General features: G+C 30.6%; 9 protein-coding genes across 9 annotated transcripts; 5 read left to right on the top strand and 4 right to left on the bottom strand.

Annotated features, from left to right (window-relative positions):
* Window positions 1–258: 258 nt before the first annotated feature.
* Window positions 259–701, top strand: cgd4_2050 (hypothetical protein; the record flags this gene model as incomplete). The annotated part of the gene is made up of 2 exons (XM_001388024.1): window positions 259–408; window positions 450–701. Coding segments are annotated over 2 exons (402 nt in total), but the record flags the coding sequence as incomplete, so codon positions are not given.
* cgd4_2060 (conserved hypothetical protein) lies at window positions 674–1,117 on the top strand (the record flags this gene model as incomplete). Its single annotated transcript, XM_625799.1, has 1 exon — window positions 674–1,117. The coding sequence occupies one exon, from the start codon at window positions 674–676 to the stop codon at window positions 1,115–1,117; it is 444 nt and encodes a 147-aa protein (XP_625799.1).
* Window positions 1,118–1,373: 256 nt separating this feature from the next.
* Window positions 1,374–2,687, top strand: cgd4_2070 (cyclin B like; the record flags this gene model as incomplete). The annotated part of the gene is made up of 1 exon (XM_625800.1): window positions 1,374–2,687. One exon carries the CDS (start codon window positions 1,374–1,376, stop codon window positions 2,685–2,687), a length of 1,314 nt encoding a protein of 437 aa, XP_625800.1.
* A 64-nt stretch (window positions 2,688–2,751) lies between these two features.
* On the bottom strand, window positions 2,752–3,831 carry cgd4_2080 (DHHC family palmitoyl transferase with 4 transmembrane regions; the record flags this gene model as incomplete). The annotated part of the gene is made up of 1 exon (XM_625801.1): window positions 2,752–3,831. A coding segment is annotated over one exon (1,080 nt), but the record flags the coding sequence as incomplete, so codon positions are not given.
* Window positions 3,832–4,150: 319 nt separating this feature from the next.
* cgd4_2090 (SET domain protein) lies at window positions 4,151–5,902 on the bottom strand (the record flags this gene model as incomplete). The annotated part of the gene is made up of 1 exon (XM_625802.1): window positions 4,151–5,902. One exon carries the CDS (start codon window positions 5,900–5,902, stop codon window positions 4,151–4,153), a length of 1,752 nt encoding a protein of 583 aa, XP_625802.1.
* A 1,389-nt stretch (window positions 5,903–7,291) lies between these two features.
* On the top strand, window positions 7,292–8,647 carry cgd4_2100 (PIG-A like N-acetylglucosaminyl-phosphatidylinositol biosynthetic protein; the record flags this gene model as incomplete). Its single annotated transcript, XM_625803.1, has 1 exon — window positions 7,292–8,647. A coding segment is annotated over one exon (1,356 nt), but the record flags the coding sequence as incomplete, so codon positions are not given.
* A 1,033-nt stretch (window positions 8,648–9,680) lies between these two features.
* Window positions 9,681–11,588, bottom strand: cgd4_2110 (preprocathepsin c precursor, putative; the record flags this gene model as incomplete). Its single annotated transcript, XM_001388025.1, has 1 exon — window positions 9,681–11,588. The coding sequence occupies one exon, from the start codon at window positions 11,586–11,588 to the stop codon at window positions 9,681–9,683; it is 1,908 nt and encodes a 635-aa protein (XP_001388062.1).
* A 752-nt stretch (window positions 11,589–12,340) lies between these two features.
* On the top strand, window positions 12,341–13,822 carry cgd4_2120 (PX domain containing protein; the record flags this gene model as incomplete). The annotated part of the gene is made up of 1 exon (XM_625804.1): window positions 12,341–13,822. The coding sequence occupies one exon, from the start codon at window positions 12,341–12,343 to the stop codon at window positions 13,820–13,822; it is 1,482 nt and encodes a 493-aa protein (XP_625804.1).
* Window positions 13,823–13,914: 92 nt separating this feature from the next.
* cgd4_2130 (TBC domain containing protein) lies at window positions 13,915–14,943 on the bottom strand (the record flags this gene model as incomplete). The annotated part of the gene is made up of 1 exon (XM_625805.1): window positions 13,915–14,943. One exon carries the CDS (start codon window positions 14,941–14,943, stop codon window positions 13,915–13,917), a length of 1,029 nt encoding a protein of 342 aa, XP_625805.1.
* Between the last annotated feature and the right edge of the window lie 69 nt (window positions 14,944–15,012).

Raw genomic sequence — 15,012 nt, forward strand, 5'->3', positions numbered from 1 at the left:
ATGGTAAATAAAAATTATTACAAAATACCTAATTAATAATCCTGCCTATTGTGTGCAAGGCTTTACATAGTTCAGAAAACACTTTTAATGCAATAATGTAATTTATATATATGAAATGATTAAAGGAATTTCTGCATTAGAGCTATTACACCGTGAAACAGCATCTACAAATCGAATAAAAACTCTTTGTGGTACCCTTGATAAAATGCTTTGTATGTTTGAAAACAAACACTTTCCTATTGATTTCTTTTATTTTAAATAGGTGGAGGAATTATTATTGGCAAAGGAATTATTGAATTATGCGGTGTTCCAGGAAGTGGAAAAACTCTCTTGTGCAAAATATTAGCTTTAAATATTCAAATCCCAAAAAGTATTGGTGGGCCAGGCTTGAATGCAATATATATAGGTAAGTCTGTTCTTATTTTCCATAGATCAATTTATTCCACTAAGATTCAGAAGGTGGTTTTAGTGATAATAGGCTAAGAGAAATCTCAAAAAGTACACTCAATTATATTAATGCGAAAAAAAAAACAGAAGATATGACCTGTGAGAATTTGATTAAAAACATTAAATATATAAGAATTTTTGATTTGGAAGAATTAATTAATGTATTAACTTTACTGCCTTCTGTAAGTTTAAAGCAAAGTTTTGAGTTATTTACCATTTTTACTAGATGTGCAAGAATAATAATATTGGCATAATAATAATAGATTCAATAAGTATGCTCATCCGTATTTGTAATTTAAGTAAGTATTGTGCTCATATTATTTTAAATACTTTATTTTTAGATAACCAACCGTATAGATTAAAAATGCAACAAAAGATTGCAAAAACTTTAGAAAACATGTCCAAAGAATACTCTCTTTCAATAATCGTCACTAATCACATGACAAAAAAATATTTCGATGATCAAAAAAAAAAAGATCAATTCGCAAATGTTGCTACAGGAAAAAAAAATTTAGAGCCTTCTTTGGGCTTATCTTGGAATTCACTGATTTGTGAAAGGCTAATTTTGAAACGTGAAAAGGATCTTAAGGCTGATAGTGAAGCTTTAAATACCATTTCCGTAACCAACAGTTTTGGTGAAGTTGCATTTTTTAAGGTAATTTATTCCTAAAATTAAAATAATATTAACTCTTGTCATTAGATCAATTTAAATGGGATTCAAGATTATTAAAAAAATTTATTAAAGTAGATATTTAACTCATTTCTATTTATAATATTTTTAAATAGCGACCTAAGAAAAACTCCTTTTCTTCTGCATGCATGCATTTTTAGAATTCGAAAATATTTTGTTTGTACAATTTTTAACTATTATTTAAAACTTGAATACTTCTTCTCAATTCATCATTTTAAGATATATAATTAATAAAATGACAATATTATTTAAAAAACTTAAAGAAAATGAAACATTTAAACATTTCTTTCGTCAAGTCTCAAAATACTTGGAAGGTAACTCAGATGAAAGCAAAGAAAATAAAAGTAATATCTCTAAATGTAACTTAAAGACAAATTATCAATTAATAAAAAGAGAAAATGGTAAAGAAAATAATTATATTAGTGTCAATAACACTGAGTTTTCATCTGGAATTTTTGAATTTAGTAATAACTTCGAAAAAAGTGAATATAATGAATCAAAACCAGTTAAAAAATTCAAATTTAACATTGGGCAGATTTTCACAAATAGGATTCTTTCTAAACAAAATGATTATAATATGAAAAGGATTTATACATATTATAGAGAATGTTACAAAAAACAAATTGAGCCAGGTAAAACCTTAATAGATTTTAGAAGAGAGATAATCGGAGAAATGTCAGAAATTATTTGGAAATATCACCTTAATGAAGAAATACTTTTCCTTACAGTACATTTCATGGATAATGTTATTATTAAAGATCAAATAGAGGAAGAAAACTCATTAGAAAGATTAAGATATTTGGGCTTCACATGTCTATATATCACTATTAAAATTGAAAGAGTGGTGAATTTTAACTTTAAAGAAATTATTAAAAAGCTTTCTTTAAATTCTATTAAATTAATTAGTATGGAGAAATATGTGTTAAATCAACTTACATTTAAGTTGAACCCTATTTCATCACTCTTTCTTCTGCAATTTCAAATGGGAATTATAATGGAAAGCTATTTAAAGGATATTATTGGGGTAGAAAATATTGACTATTCAAGGAAAAACTCAGAAAATAAATATTTTAATTATAGTTATTCAGATAAATATAATAGCCAGATTGTTCAAAGTTATAATTCAAATAGAGTTGGAAACGAAGATCAATTGGAGAACAGTTCATCACTATTAATCAATGTATTGAATATGAAAAGTAGCAAAGGGATAAATAAAGTATTGGAATATTTCATCAGCTGTTATTTATTGGAGATATGCCTCTATGATATTGAAATATTAAAATATTCTCCTTTATCTCAAGCAGTTTCTGCACTATTCATTGCGAAAGAATGTTTAGGAGCAAGAAAGGATAGCATTGAGGAAGAATGTATTAACGAATATTTTAACATGGAAGTATTGATCGAGGATTATGTGTACAGAAATATTAATGCGATTAAAAGAACATTAAAATATCCCTACATTAAAAAAATTTCTACAACAAAGAAATACCTAACGAATGAATATATGAACGCAGCTAATTATGTTTTGAGGCTTATATACCCAAAATAACGGATCGAATAACCCATATCCGTATAGAATTTTAATAGTTTAAAAATCTAAGTAAATTCCTGTATTATTTTGTCCGAAATGATCCTCTTGCCGGAGAAATTGATTGCTCTTCGTAGTCTAATTGTTTAATATTTGATAATTCTAAACCTACTAAATTGTGAATATTGGCATTATCATAATTGGACTCTCCTTTGCTCGTATTTTCTTTTTCTTCTTTTATTTTATTTTTTTTTGCAGCTATTTTTTTCCGATCTGCAACTATCCAGTCTACAGACGAAACAATTTGTCTGCAAAAGTCATCCGTATTACAGCAACAACAAATTCCTGGCTTATTTTTACTAGTTTCATCTTCTATAACAATCTTTGTAAGATATTCGTAAGTTGTAACCCCTCTGAAAACCAAATAACAGTGTAATACAAAGAGGTGTCCATTTAAAATTAACAAAGGAATATCAATAGCCAGTATTAATACTCCTATGGTGTAAAACGTTATTGGAGACCAAAAATAAAGTCTTGAATTCCAATAGATATATGTGTTATTATTTATAGTTTCCATTATTATCGAAGATATTGTTGCTATAATAATCATAATAAGGAGCATTGTCACAAAAAACAAAAGCAAAAAGAAATGCCGATAATTTTTTTCGCCAATACAAGTATTAAGCCACTTGCAGTGATGGTCATAGCGTGGGATACATTTATTACAAAGTTTGCAATGTTTACTATTTTCCTCAAAAAATAAATGGCAAATCTTACACTCACTGCAGTTAAGGTTCGATGAGTTAAATAAAGAGTCTTCTTCAGAATAGCCGGGATTAATAGCTGTTACTTTCCATCCTAATGTAAAGACAATTATGCAAAGTATTGCAGAAATTATTCCGATAATAGTAGCTAGCAATAGTGGTAGAGAGGGAATAACAAACGTATAATACGCCAAAATGTTTGAGCCAAATAATGCCCAAATCAGAATTTGTAATGCAACGAATGGCTTTTGAAATCCATTTTTTCTAATAATTTCATTTTCGAGATCTTCCTCTAAAATACAGCATGGTGTCTTAGATTTATTAAAAGCATTATCACTATCATTCATCCCAAACTCAAAAAATCTGCCCCAAAATATTATATGCAACAGTAAAAAATAGATTTATTTCAGGAAAGTTGCTTTTGAACTTTAAAGGTAACTCAGTGATTTGCCGCCGCAACCCCTCAACAGTGCTATCTTATTTAAAACAAAAACTTAAGCATTATAAACTGATAGAGTGCAATTAGTATTGAGTGAACGACTAAAAAACTATATTATATATGTTTCCGCACCAGTAAGATCGTATATTACTAATGAAATTTAAAGTTACTACTTAGTGATATCAAACATAAAAATTTTAAACATGTTCTAGCTAGAAAACATTTGCCATATAATTTACGATAAATTATCGCTAATACTACACAATTAATTTTTTATGTAGTCAGTTGGTGATTGCTTCATACTTGTTTTTTGCAGCAACTGTAAAATGATGATTAGGGCCTGTTAATATACTGAGATAGCACCATGTGTCGTAGTAATATCTTTGTATTGCAGAAATTTCTTGATTGGTTTTGGATTTACCTTTATGACGTTCATCTTGCAATATGCTAAGAATGTCCCCTAGTTCCTCAGTTATCCATGCCAATGTATAGGTACAATCTGGGAGGACATTTCTTACGAAATTCAGCCTATTATATAGACAAGAAAGTGCAAATGAAAACTGCTGGGACTCTTTGTATGCTTCAAAAAGCATAGTATCTAATTCGTACATAATCCAGTGCTGAGTAAACACTTTTTGAGCCTCTTGATATACTGCTTCAACATCCTCAACATCATTCTTATCTGTCTCTTCCAGTCTTGCAACATACTGTGATTCAAGATCAGTATAGCTATCAATAATTTCCCTATCAGGCTGAGATCTGCAGACGGAACATCTACTTGATCTTGTTACTCCATTTTCATCCTCCTTGAAAAACATGCTTCCAACTCCGCAAGAGGCGCACTTCAACCCTCTAGAAAGATCTGTGGGATTGTTACATCTCTCGCATTGGCAATAAAATAACCAATTGCTAAGTAATTCTCTTCTAGTTTTAGAACATTTAAATAAATCATCATCAGATATGTAAGATATTGTTATTTCGTCTCCAACTTCTAAACGCGTCTTTGCTCTTAAAACAAATGTATTATCTACGCCATAGTGCCAGCAACAGCTTGCTCCGCAGTTATGAGCCATCATACTGATTACATTATATAAAACTATTCCATTATTTGAAGTATGATTGAATGAATTAAACCTCCAAGCATTCAAGGTTCTTTCATATAAATGCGGATCAACATCTATCCCAGTATTTTCTATAATTTTTTGAACATCATAACTTGGTTCGGCAGAAGGATCTGGGACCCATTTATCTAAACAAATAGCTTTATCTTCTTCTTCAAGCATTGTTAATGTACACAAAGCTGCTACGTGCCACAGAGGAGGAAGAGTAAAAGTCTCTTTTGAATTCATATCTTCTAAGAACTCTGATAGTTCTGGAGCAAGTTCTGGAGTGACTACAAGCAACGGGCTTTCTGCAAAAATAATATCGCCGGGATTAAAACACTTTCGTGCATATAAGCATCTTCCTTTGCTTTCAGTGTATCTCACCTCAACACTCTCATGAATGCTCTCCAGATCCCATGGTTGAATTAGTTCATCAGGAACAACGTCTGCCTCGTCAATATTATGTTCATCGGTTGCAATCCCTCCTTCTTCGTCAACAGCCAACTCTTCTAATTCTGCATCATCATCGTTAAACCCAAATTCCCTGGCTTCAACTCCTTCGTTAACACTAAATGCTTCTTTGAAGTGATATCTAATCATTTCTGGGTAAATAGAGACGTCATCGTTTTTGTTTTTCATCCTGTAGTAACTCTCATCTTCATTATTATCAAATGCTCGATCAAACGACTCATCCTCATCTACTTCTCCTTCCTCTCCTTCCTCTCCTTCCTCTTCTTCAACTTCATCTTCCAAGTCTTCTTCATGATATTCATATCCATCCTCTTCATCATAATCCGAGTCAGCATCTTGTTCTTTTTTTATTAAAGTTTTTTTGTATTCTGCAGTAGATAAAGTTACCCATCTATCATCTCCAAAATCAACTACTGGCCTCAACTTTGTACCTGTATTATTTTCATAATATGACGACATAATTCAATTTTAATTATAAATTGAGATAATTGCTCACTACTGCTTTCTTAGTGCACTTTTGCAAACTATTGTTCGTTTCCTTTGACGGGTACAATCGATTAATTCCTCTAAATAATTTAACTAATAGCAATAAATCCATATATTTTATATTGTAAGAAAGAATACTTTCCAGGTATTATCTAGTTAGTATTATGCCTTTCGATCAAATAACCTGTCATTTTATACTTTATTAAATGTACTTGTTATGCACCTTTTTTGCCGCCTGTGAGTTTATTGCCCGCTGAAAAAAAGACGGGAAGAGCATGCTTGATCATTTTATCCAAATAGCTATCCTATAAACGTTTTTGTGTGATCAACCAAAACTTTATCAGAGTTTGTTTTTAATGTGTGTGCGTTTTTAGGGCTTAACAAACATTAATTAATAGGAATGATTTTAGAAAATTTGTGTTGATTTAGGCATCACTATTGCTCTTTAATAATCGATTATAATTTATAGAGCGGCGCGCGATAATTTGTTTGTAAAATATTCCTCTATTTATATAACTTGTAAGGTTAGAATAAAAATATAATTTGCATTAATTATTTATATCTTTAAAGTATATCAAGTTCGATTAAATAAAAGGTGATAATTTAATTGTTTTTTAATACTTATTTCCACTTGATATTGCTGGTAAATTGAATTCATATCGGAAACTAAATGGCAAAAAAAAACGATAAGAATAAGAAAAAAAGATACATTGAGTGGTTGAAAGAAGTGGAGAAGGACAGTAGAAAAAGAGCAGAAGTGAATGCCATGAAAAGACAAAATATGAAAAGCAAAACTGAGAATATAATTAATGGCCAAAAAGATGTATGCATGAATATAGTTAAGGTAAAGAAGAAGAAGGTTAAATTAGACAGGAAAGGCCAAAAAAGACTAAATAAACTATCTGGTAAGTTTCTTTTTATTAATCTCTCTTGATTCAATCAAATTAATTCGTGAATTAATGTCTAATTTTAAGGTATTAAGAAGAGTAATACCTCAATGGATTTATAAGGTAGCTTTTTATATAATAGCAAAATTATGTAGCTTAACTCCAAATAATAGTGATTTTTAATAAATTATTTCATTTAATTATTTTTTTGATCGCTTTTATTTTAGTTACCCTCTGTGGGGGAAAAAATTAATAAGTGGAGCCAAAAAATATTGGTAACTGAAGAAAATTTTTCTACTCTAGAAAGTGATTTCATTGAGTTTCATACTTTGTATTATTGAATTTTGCTTCAGATGGTGATCATTATATTGTTTTAATATTGCCATTAAGTCTCAAATTAAGTAGTAGTTAATTTAAATGAATGTACATGTGTACATTTATATGCATATATATAGATAAAATATAAGAGAATTAAATAAATATTTTAATAAAGAGAATGAAGTCTGACAAGCCTTCGTATTCTGAAAAAAATGGTTTACCAAATATTTGCATGGTATCTGACTTTTTTTATCCTGGTTTAGGCGGAGTTGAAATGCACATTTATGAATTATCTCAATGTTTGATGGTCCGTGGATATAAGGTTATTGTTGTTACTCACAGCAGGAATGATAGATATGGCGTTAGATATATGGGTATTGGCCTGAAAGTTTATTATTTGCCCTACAAAAGTATCTATGATAATGTTGTTTATCCTTCTTTATTTACCCTATTCCCTTTATTCAGGCAGATCCTTATCAGAGAAAAAATAGATATTGTTCATGGCCATCAATCAGTTTCAATGCTAGCACTAGAATGCTTATTTCATGCCACTACAATGGGATACAGAGTGGTATTTACTGATCATTCATTATTTGGACTTTCAAATTATGATTCAATTCACGCGAATAATTTTTTTAGGATAAATTTATCCTGTATTGACAATGTGATTTGTGTTTCACACACAAACAAGAAAAATTTGATATATAGATCATTAATTTCTCCAAAAAATGTCACTGTAATACCAAATGCAATAGATAGCAATGATTTTTTACCCAATCCAAATTACAAGTCTCCAATAAATAATGAAGTCATTGTTATTTCAATTTGCAGAATGACTTATAGGAAGGGCGTTGATCTACTTGTCGAAATAATTCCAAGAATATGCAACAGCGACCCGAATGTAAGATTCATACTAGGAGGAGACGGCCCAAAAAAACATTTATTACATGAAATGTGTAAAAAGTACAATCTTTCGAATAGAGTTGAACTTCTTGGTTCTGTTCCTCACACACAAGTTTGTCGAGTTTTGCAAAGAGGACATATTTTTTTAAATACATCTTTGACGGAAGCGTTTGGAATCAGTATTATTGAGGCAGCATCATGTGGTCTGCTTGTTGTTTCTTCAAATGTAGGAGGTATTCCCGAAATTCTTCCTCAAGAATTCCTTAGGCTTTCAAACCCTTCTATTTCAAATATGGTGAACGAGCTTAAAATTGCAGTAAATATTATTAGAGAAGGAAAATTTGATCCATATTCATCACATAAGAAAATCTCAGCAATGTATTCATGGCATGACATTGCAAAGAGGACAGTTTCTGTATATCAGAAGTCGAATCAAGTTGATATTATTGGTACTAAGGAAAGAATATTACGTATATATAAGACAGGGAATTTAATAGGAAAGATATTTGCTCTAATAGCAGCGCTAGATTATTTTATTTGGTTCTTTCTAGAGTTTTTCTACCCAAAAGAATCAATCGAGCATTGCATCGATTTTCCTGGAATCTCTTAGATTTAATATCTTGTATATTAATGTTAAGTATTATCAAAATTTTTCTATTTCTCTCCACAAATATTCAGCGTTGCTAACTTTGTCTAAGAGCTTTATTTATTTAGCTTATTTATAATTTGGAAACTTACTGTTTTCATGAATTTGTAGTTGAAATGTCTCGGTTTTTGTCGGGTAATTTACTGGAATAAAGTGGCCTTGTATAAAAGATTCGGAAATCAATGACCAAGTTATCATAGAAATACTCTGATACATTTTTTTTTTTGCATACAACACATCCTCTGAATCTCTCATCGATTTTAATAGATTCTTCTTTTTTTCTAATAATAATGCATACCTACTATGAACACTTGACAATTCTTTCTCGATCTCCTCACATTTTGATGACATCAAGGCACTGCGTTTATTGTCTTCTTTAAAATTGTTGTAAATTTCATTACCACTATTATTACATATATTTTCTCCATTTTCAAGTTCCTCTAAGTAGCTATTTTCTATTGATTTGATATCTAGAAGAATATATTTAGTAAATTATTGTAAATAAATAATGTATTAAACTAACCATCAATTAGCATCTGCAGCTTGTCATAAGTAGATTTAATATAATTTTCTAGCTCAGCAATTTCATTTTGGATCTGAGATAGAACATCTGTTTCGCCCCCTAAATGTTCATAAATACCAGCTATTTCCTGTGTTAACAGTATTATCTCTTTAATATTTTCATTAAATTGAGGCGAAATAGACATTTTTCTAACTCCTCTCCCAACCCTATTTCTATCTTGAATTGATTCAAACATTAAAAGAATTAAAATAAATTGATTTTTTGCTTGAAACCTCAATATGAATTTCTGATTTCAAAGAATCAAGTTGATTCTTTTGTATTTCAATATTTAAAAAATAATTCTATCCACTTAAAAAACTACGCCCGCATATCGATTTTATTTGTCATTTGCATGTAAAGTAAACTTACAAATAAGGACACAAAAAATAAATATATGAAATTATTTAAGAATTAATAGCAATATTGAAAGTAATATTATTGATCAACTCCGCCATTTACAATTTCGACATTAACCTTCTCTGATCCTTGAGGGCTGTCCTTGATATCTGGCAAATTCGTTCTGTAAGCTGTACTATTTTGGTATTTATTCAGAAGAGAGAGGCCCATTCCCCTGGTAAAGTCGGGATCAATAAATACTGCTTGATTTTCAATTCCGCCGATATTTTTTCCTCTTCTAATTTTCGCGTAACCCTTCTTTCCCCAATTAGCTCCCCACGAGTTTCGAATAATCCAATATGGAATACCATTTTCTTCACCCCAGCCTACAATAGCAATAGCGTGATTGGTGTATTCCCATCCATTTAATTGCTTATTTGGTAAGTCGCAATATTTGGTATGATCATTAGGTATTGAGTCATATACCCCATTATCGTATACCAATAAGGATGTATCTATATGCATTGCAACTGCTATCGGACCATTCTTAAATATTTCTTCTTTCATCCTATCTTCATCGCAGCAACCATAGCAACCGCCTACATAGCCATATTCTTCCGCATACATTCTTTCACCTTCTTCACAGTAAATTCGGTCTTCAATTTCAGGTGTTATAAATGGCGAAAAATTACATTCCTGATTTGAATCCGCATAGTATCCCATACACTTTTCCGACGATATTCCTATTTCTTCAGCTTGTCTGCCGACCAAAAATGGATAGCCACCCTCGCATCCTTGATTAAAAGGAGAACATGAAAGAACTGATTGTGGTGAAAGCAAAATTTTTTCTTCTCTCGAAGCTCCATTTGTCAATTTGTTTAATTTCAACTCTGCTCTTTTTGCTAAAATATAAACAGAAGATACAGCATAACATGAACCACAATTACCTTGATTAAATGGAAAATCACTATATTTCTCGTCTGTAAATGGATCACCAATGGAAAACGAGGAGGGCAATTTTACTTCATCAGTTTTCCTCCTGACTACGTTGCATGCAAAAATTGAATCGACAATGTTGTCATAATTATCAACACTCCCCACTCCGTCCTTAAACATCTCGATGAAAGACGAGTGCTGCGAACCCATAATTCTAAACGGATGTATTTTTCTAAAATTTACAGCATTCATATAATATGAATGATGCGAGAAAGCAACATCTGTTAAACTAAAATTGCTTCTTGCCCTCCAGTTTTTTGAATCTTTACGATTATGCCTATGCGCAAACTCCTGCAATGAATTAGATAAACTTCTTATACTAGACTCGAAAGATTTCTTGATTGGGATCTCCACCCTATTTTTAATAATATCAAGTGAATTCTCGTAACTTTCATCTTTTCTGCCACTGACACAACCTCTTTTTTTAGAATCTCTGAGATAATACCAACCAATTTGAATTTGGGACGAGTCAGTTTCATAACACAAAGTTTCACCCTTTGTCGTCTCATTATCTCCATCCTTTGCACTACAATTTCCATTATTTAATAAGTTATATTTCATTATTCCAAAAATTGTCATATTATTTACGACTATTTCAAATCCTTCATCATAAACCATAGTCCATCTCCCGACAACTTTTCCATTTTCGGGGTCTTTAACTGCCAAAAATGTCCAATCGCTCCTTCCTGGAAACATTGATCTATCTAAATCACTATAATCGTTTTCTGAAAATAAAAGATCAGTTAGTATCAGATCCAGTTTCTCTAATTTGCCGTTTGTTTTTGTAGTGAGCCATTTGTTATAATCAGCCAAGCTTGGTTGTAAATTTTGAGTGTTTTTGTTTGGAACCCCTGAACCACAACCATCAATCCAATTATTAGCAGGTTCAGAATATTGAAATTCCCATCTTCCTATAATATCTGCGGTTGTAACATGTATTGGCAAGTCGCATTTCACAAATACAATGTAAAAAAAGGCAAGTAGTATGGTCTTTCCCAACGACTTAAACATCTCATATAATTCAACACTTTATTTATAATATTTACTTCAAGCTCTATAAATTCTTTTTAGAATTAATTTTTTTAGTTCGAAATTTGCCATATACCAACGAATTCCAATTATTAATAAATATACTCTTTTCTTCGAAATGCAGCTCAAATACTAAAATACCTAATAACTCATTTATTGTTGAACCCGGTTGGTAATAAAATTTTATATTAAAAATTCCAGCTGCTATATAATCTAGTAATAATTCGAATTACAAAATATTAGTTATATAAGTCTTAAATATTCTAGTGCATGCATTTTTAGGCGGTATATCTCTTTGCATGCTTGTATTAAAAAAAAAAAAGAGAGAAAAAATTTACCTGTAAAAAGTACATTTAAAAATTAATAACAATTTACTTCCAAAAACTATTAAAATTTGATTCATAACTTAGAAATAATGCTAATGCCAATATAAAATCTTATATTCAAATATATAAAGTAAAATGTAAGGATATTAACTTATTAAATATATTTTTACTATTTTAAACTAGTATTTAAAAAAAAATTAATAAAAAAATTAACATTGGCGCCTTTACATTGAGGGGTATCAAATTGTATTCGGATTTTAAAGCACAGTTAGAAAACAAACAATAGTAAATTAATAAAAAAAAACACTTTTAGAGAATATTATTTCAGTATTATAATTGGGAATTAATTAACTTCATTTAAAAAGTTTCATTCAACATTAATTTGTTAATTGCATATGAAACTTTAAAATGTCGCCTGATAGCATTAAGACTGAAAATACAGAGAATGTTGGCGATCAAGAGCAAATTAATAATCTTATTATATCTGACTGGGGAATGGAACCAAAAAGATACAACTATCAAGTGAATGTGACTGATCCTGAAAATAAATCCATAGGATTAGGAAAGTATACGGTATATTTAGTTTCTGGGGTTACTCCAGATGGTCACAATTTTTCTACTAGAAAGAGGTATAGTGATTTTGAATGGTTAAGATCTACCTTAGTAATTCAGTTTCCAGGTGTATTTATTCCTCCAATACCAAAAAAGAAAAAAGTTGGTAGATTTGAAAAAGATTTTATTGAATTTAGAAGACGCTATTTGGAGGAGTTTTTAAGAAGAGTATTTAATAGGGGATACCTTATTTCCTCTAATTTGGTTAGAACATGGCTAAATAGAAGTGATAGCGGTATGGAAACTTTGAAAAAAGAGGAAGCAAACCGTCCTCTCTTCGATATTGTTACTCAATACTTTAGCAGTTTTGACAACGTTTTATCTACAGATAATCCTAATAGCAGACCGGGAAAACCTTCTAACCGTTTTTCAGTTCCAACAGTAGATATTAGCCCTATCTCTGAATTTTCAAATCGTTTAGAGAATCACTTTATTCAACTTGAACAACTAAGCGAGCACTTGAATACAATTACATCCTCATATAATCGTGCACATATCTCTTTCAAAGAAATCCCATCACTGTTTCACAATATTTCGCTGAATAACACAAATAATGAATCAAGACTTGATCTATCTTCTATTTTCCAAAATTTGTACAATATTAATTCTAATTCTTCTCAGAGGCATTTTGACATGCTTTATAGTATAATTGCAAGAGAGATGAATGACACCGAGTGTATGCTCGAAGCAGTTCAAACTTTAGAGAAAATGCAATGCTTATTAAATACGAATAACTCAGCTATGCAATACTCTGATGAAGTAAATTCAGGAGACTTGAGATCTAATTCATTTGCAAATTCAAATATTAGCAATAGCTCAATAACGAGTGTAGTTAGTTCAGCTGCCAAGGGACTTGTAAGCGGTTTTTCTTTATTTTCTTCGAAGACTCGTGAAGGATCATTTACTTCAGACGCAAATCTTTCTAAACTAGATAGATATAGGGAAGACCAGTCCGCACTAAAAACGCTTCTTTCAGCCGGAAGGGTGGTATTGATTGTACACGAAATGCCTCACTTCTTTTCAGAAAAAATAAATATATTCAATGAGACTATCCAAGAATTTATTATAAGACAGTCTCAGTCTTCAAATATTGAGAATGAGTTTTGGAGTAGGGTTCTAAATAAGCTTAAATCTCTTAATCAATATAACGATAATTTACAGGGTCAAAACACCTATCATGATGAATTTTATACTAATGATAGTAGAAACTATGTGAATAACCAATATAATAAAGGAAATAATACTAATGAGTGGGGTTATGAAGGCTATGACTATTGACCGAGTTGATCGTTGGAAGTAGTGCAATTTATCTTAGAAATAGTTAAAGGGAATCTACAGATAACTATATAAATTAGCTAAAATATACTGAATTAGTCTTCATCAGAAAAAACAATTTCATCTTCATCAAAATTCATTTGTGATTCGATTTGCTTTCTCTTCTCCTCCTGTTGCATCATCTCTTCAAGTACGATTTCCCTCAAGTTATTAACTTCATCCTGGGTAATTTCTATATCAAGGGCATTATCTACCAAATGCAAGAAAAAACTCCCTGCCCTCTCCTCTTCTTTACCTAAGAAATCTTTGTGCTCCAATAAGTCATGGTAAACTTTCTCATCTAATCGTAAAATGGCAAGGACTTGTGAAGCGTCTTTCGCATTTAAAATATCTTCTCTGCACACATCAACAATAGAAAGACCAAATTGAAATAGAAATAAATTGCCCTTTTCAAACAATATTTCGAAGAATTTGCATAATGAAGGAAAAGGTAGTACATGTACATTTAATCCAACAAACCACTTTGAACAAAATGCTTCTGCGCATGCCGACTCCTCAATTTTCTTCGCTGCATCAGGGTATCTTTTCATTAATAGTTTTTCGAAAACCTTAGCATCTCTAACATAATTAAATGGAGCTGTCTTAAAATATCCAGGTAAATAATATCTATTTAAAGACAATGCTAAACGAACAGTATCTTCCGGTGTTAATTGCAATAAAAAGAATGCAACCACAAACCCTAAACCTTGGTGATAATCCTTGATCTCTTGATATATTGTGCTCAAAACAGTTATCATCTTAATTCTATTTTCCTCGTCTGAGAAGGTTCTTTCTGCATCTAATTTAAAAATTCGATCAATTTCTGGATTATCCGTATGGTCAACAAGATTAATTTCTATATTTTGATCTAACTGAATCAGACTGTCATTATTGCAGTTAATCTCGTTTCCACTTTCATTGAGCTGCTTAATGTCATTATTTGGATTAAGAGCAATATCTAGCCAACTTTCAGCTCTATTTATATGTGGAACCATTTCTTTTAATTTACTGGAAAACATACCAGCATTTCGCTTCAATAATGGGGCTTTCGCCTCCTTGTTCCAAAAATCAATAGATCCAATCATTAAATTTTCAGTAAAGAAAAATATAAAAATAAAAAAATTATCAAAAGATAATTCCAAAAAAATTTTGAA

The sequence above is a fragment of the Cryptosporidium parvum genome, chromosome 4 (genome assembly GCF_000165345.1).
Source record: "Cryptosporidium parvum Iowa II chromosome 4, whole genome shotgun sequence".
NCBI lineage: Eukaryota > Apicomplexa > Conoidasida > Eucoccidiorida > Cryptosporidiidae > Cryptosporidium > Cryptosporidium parvum.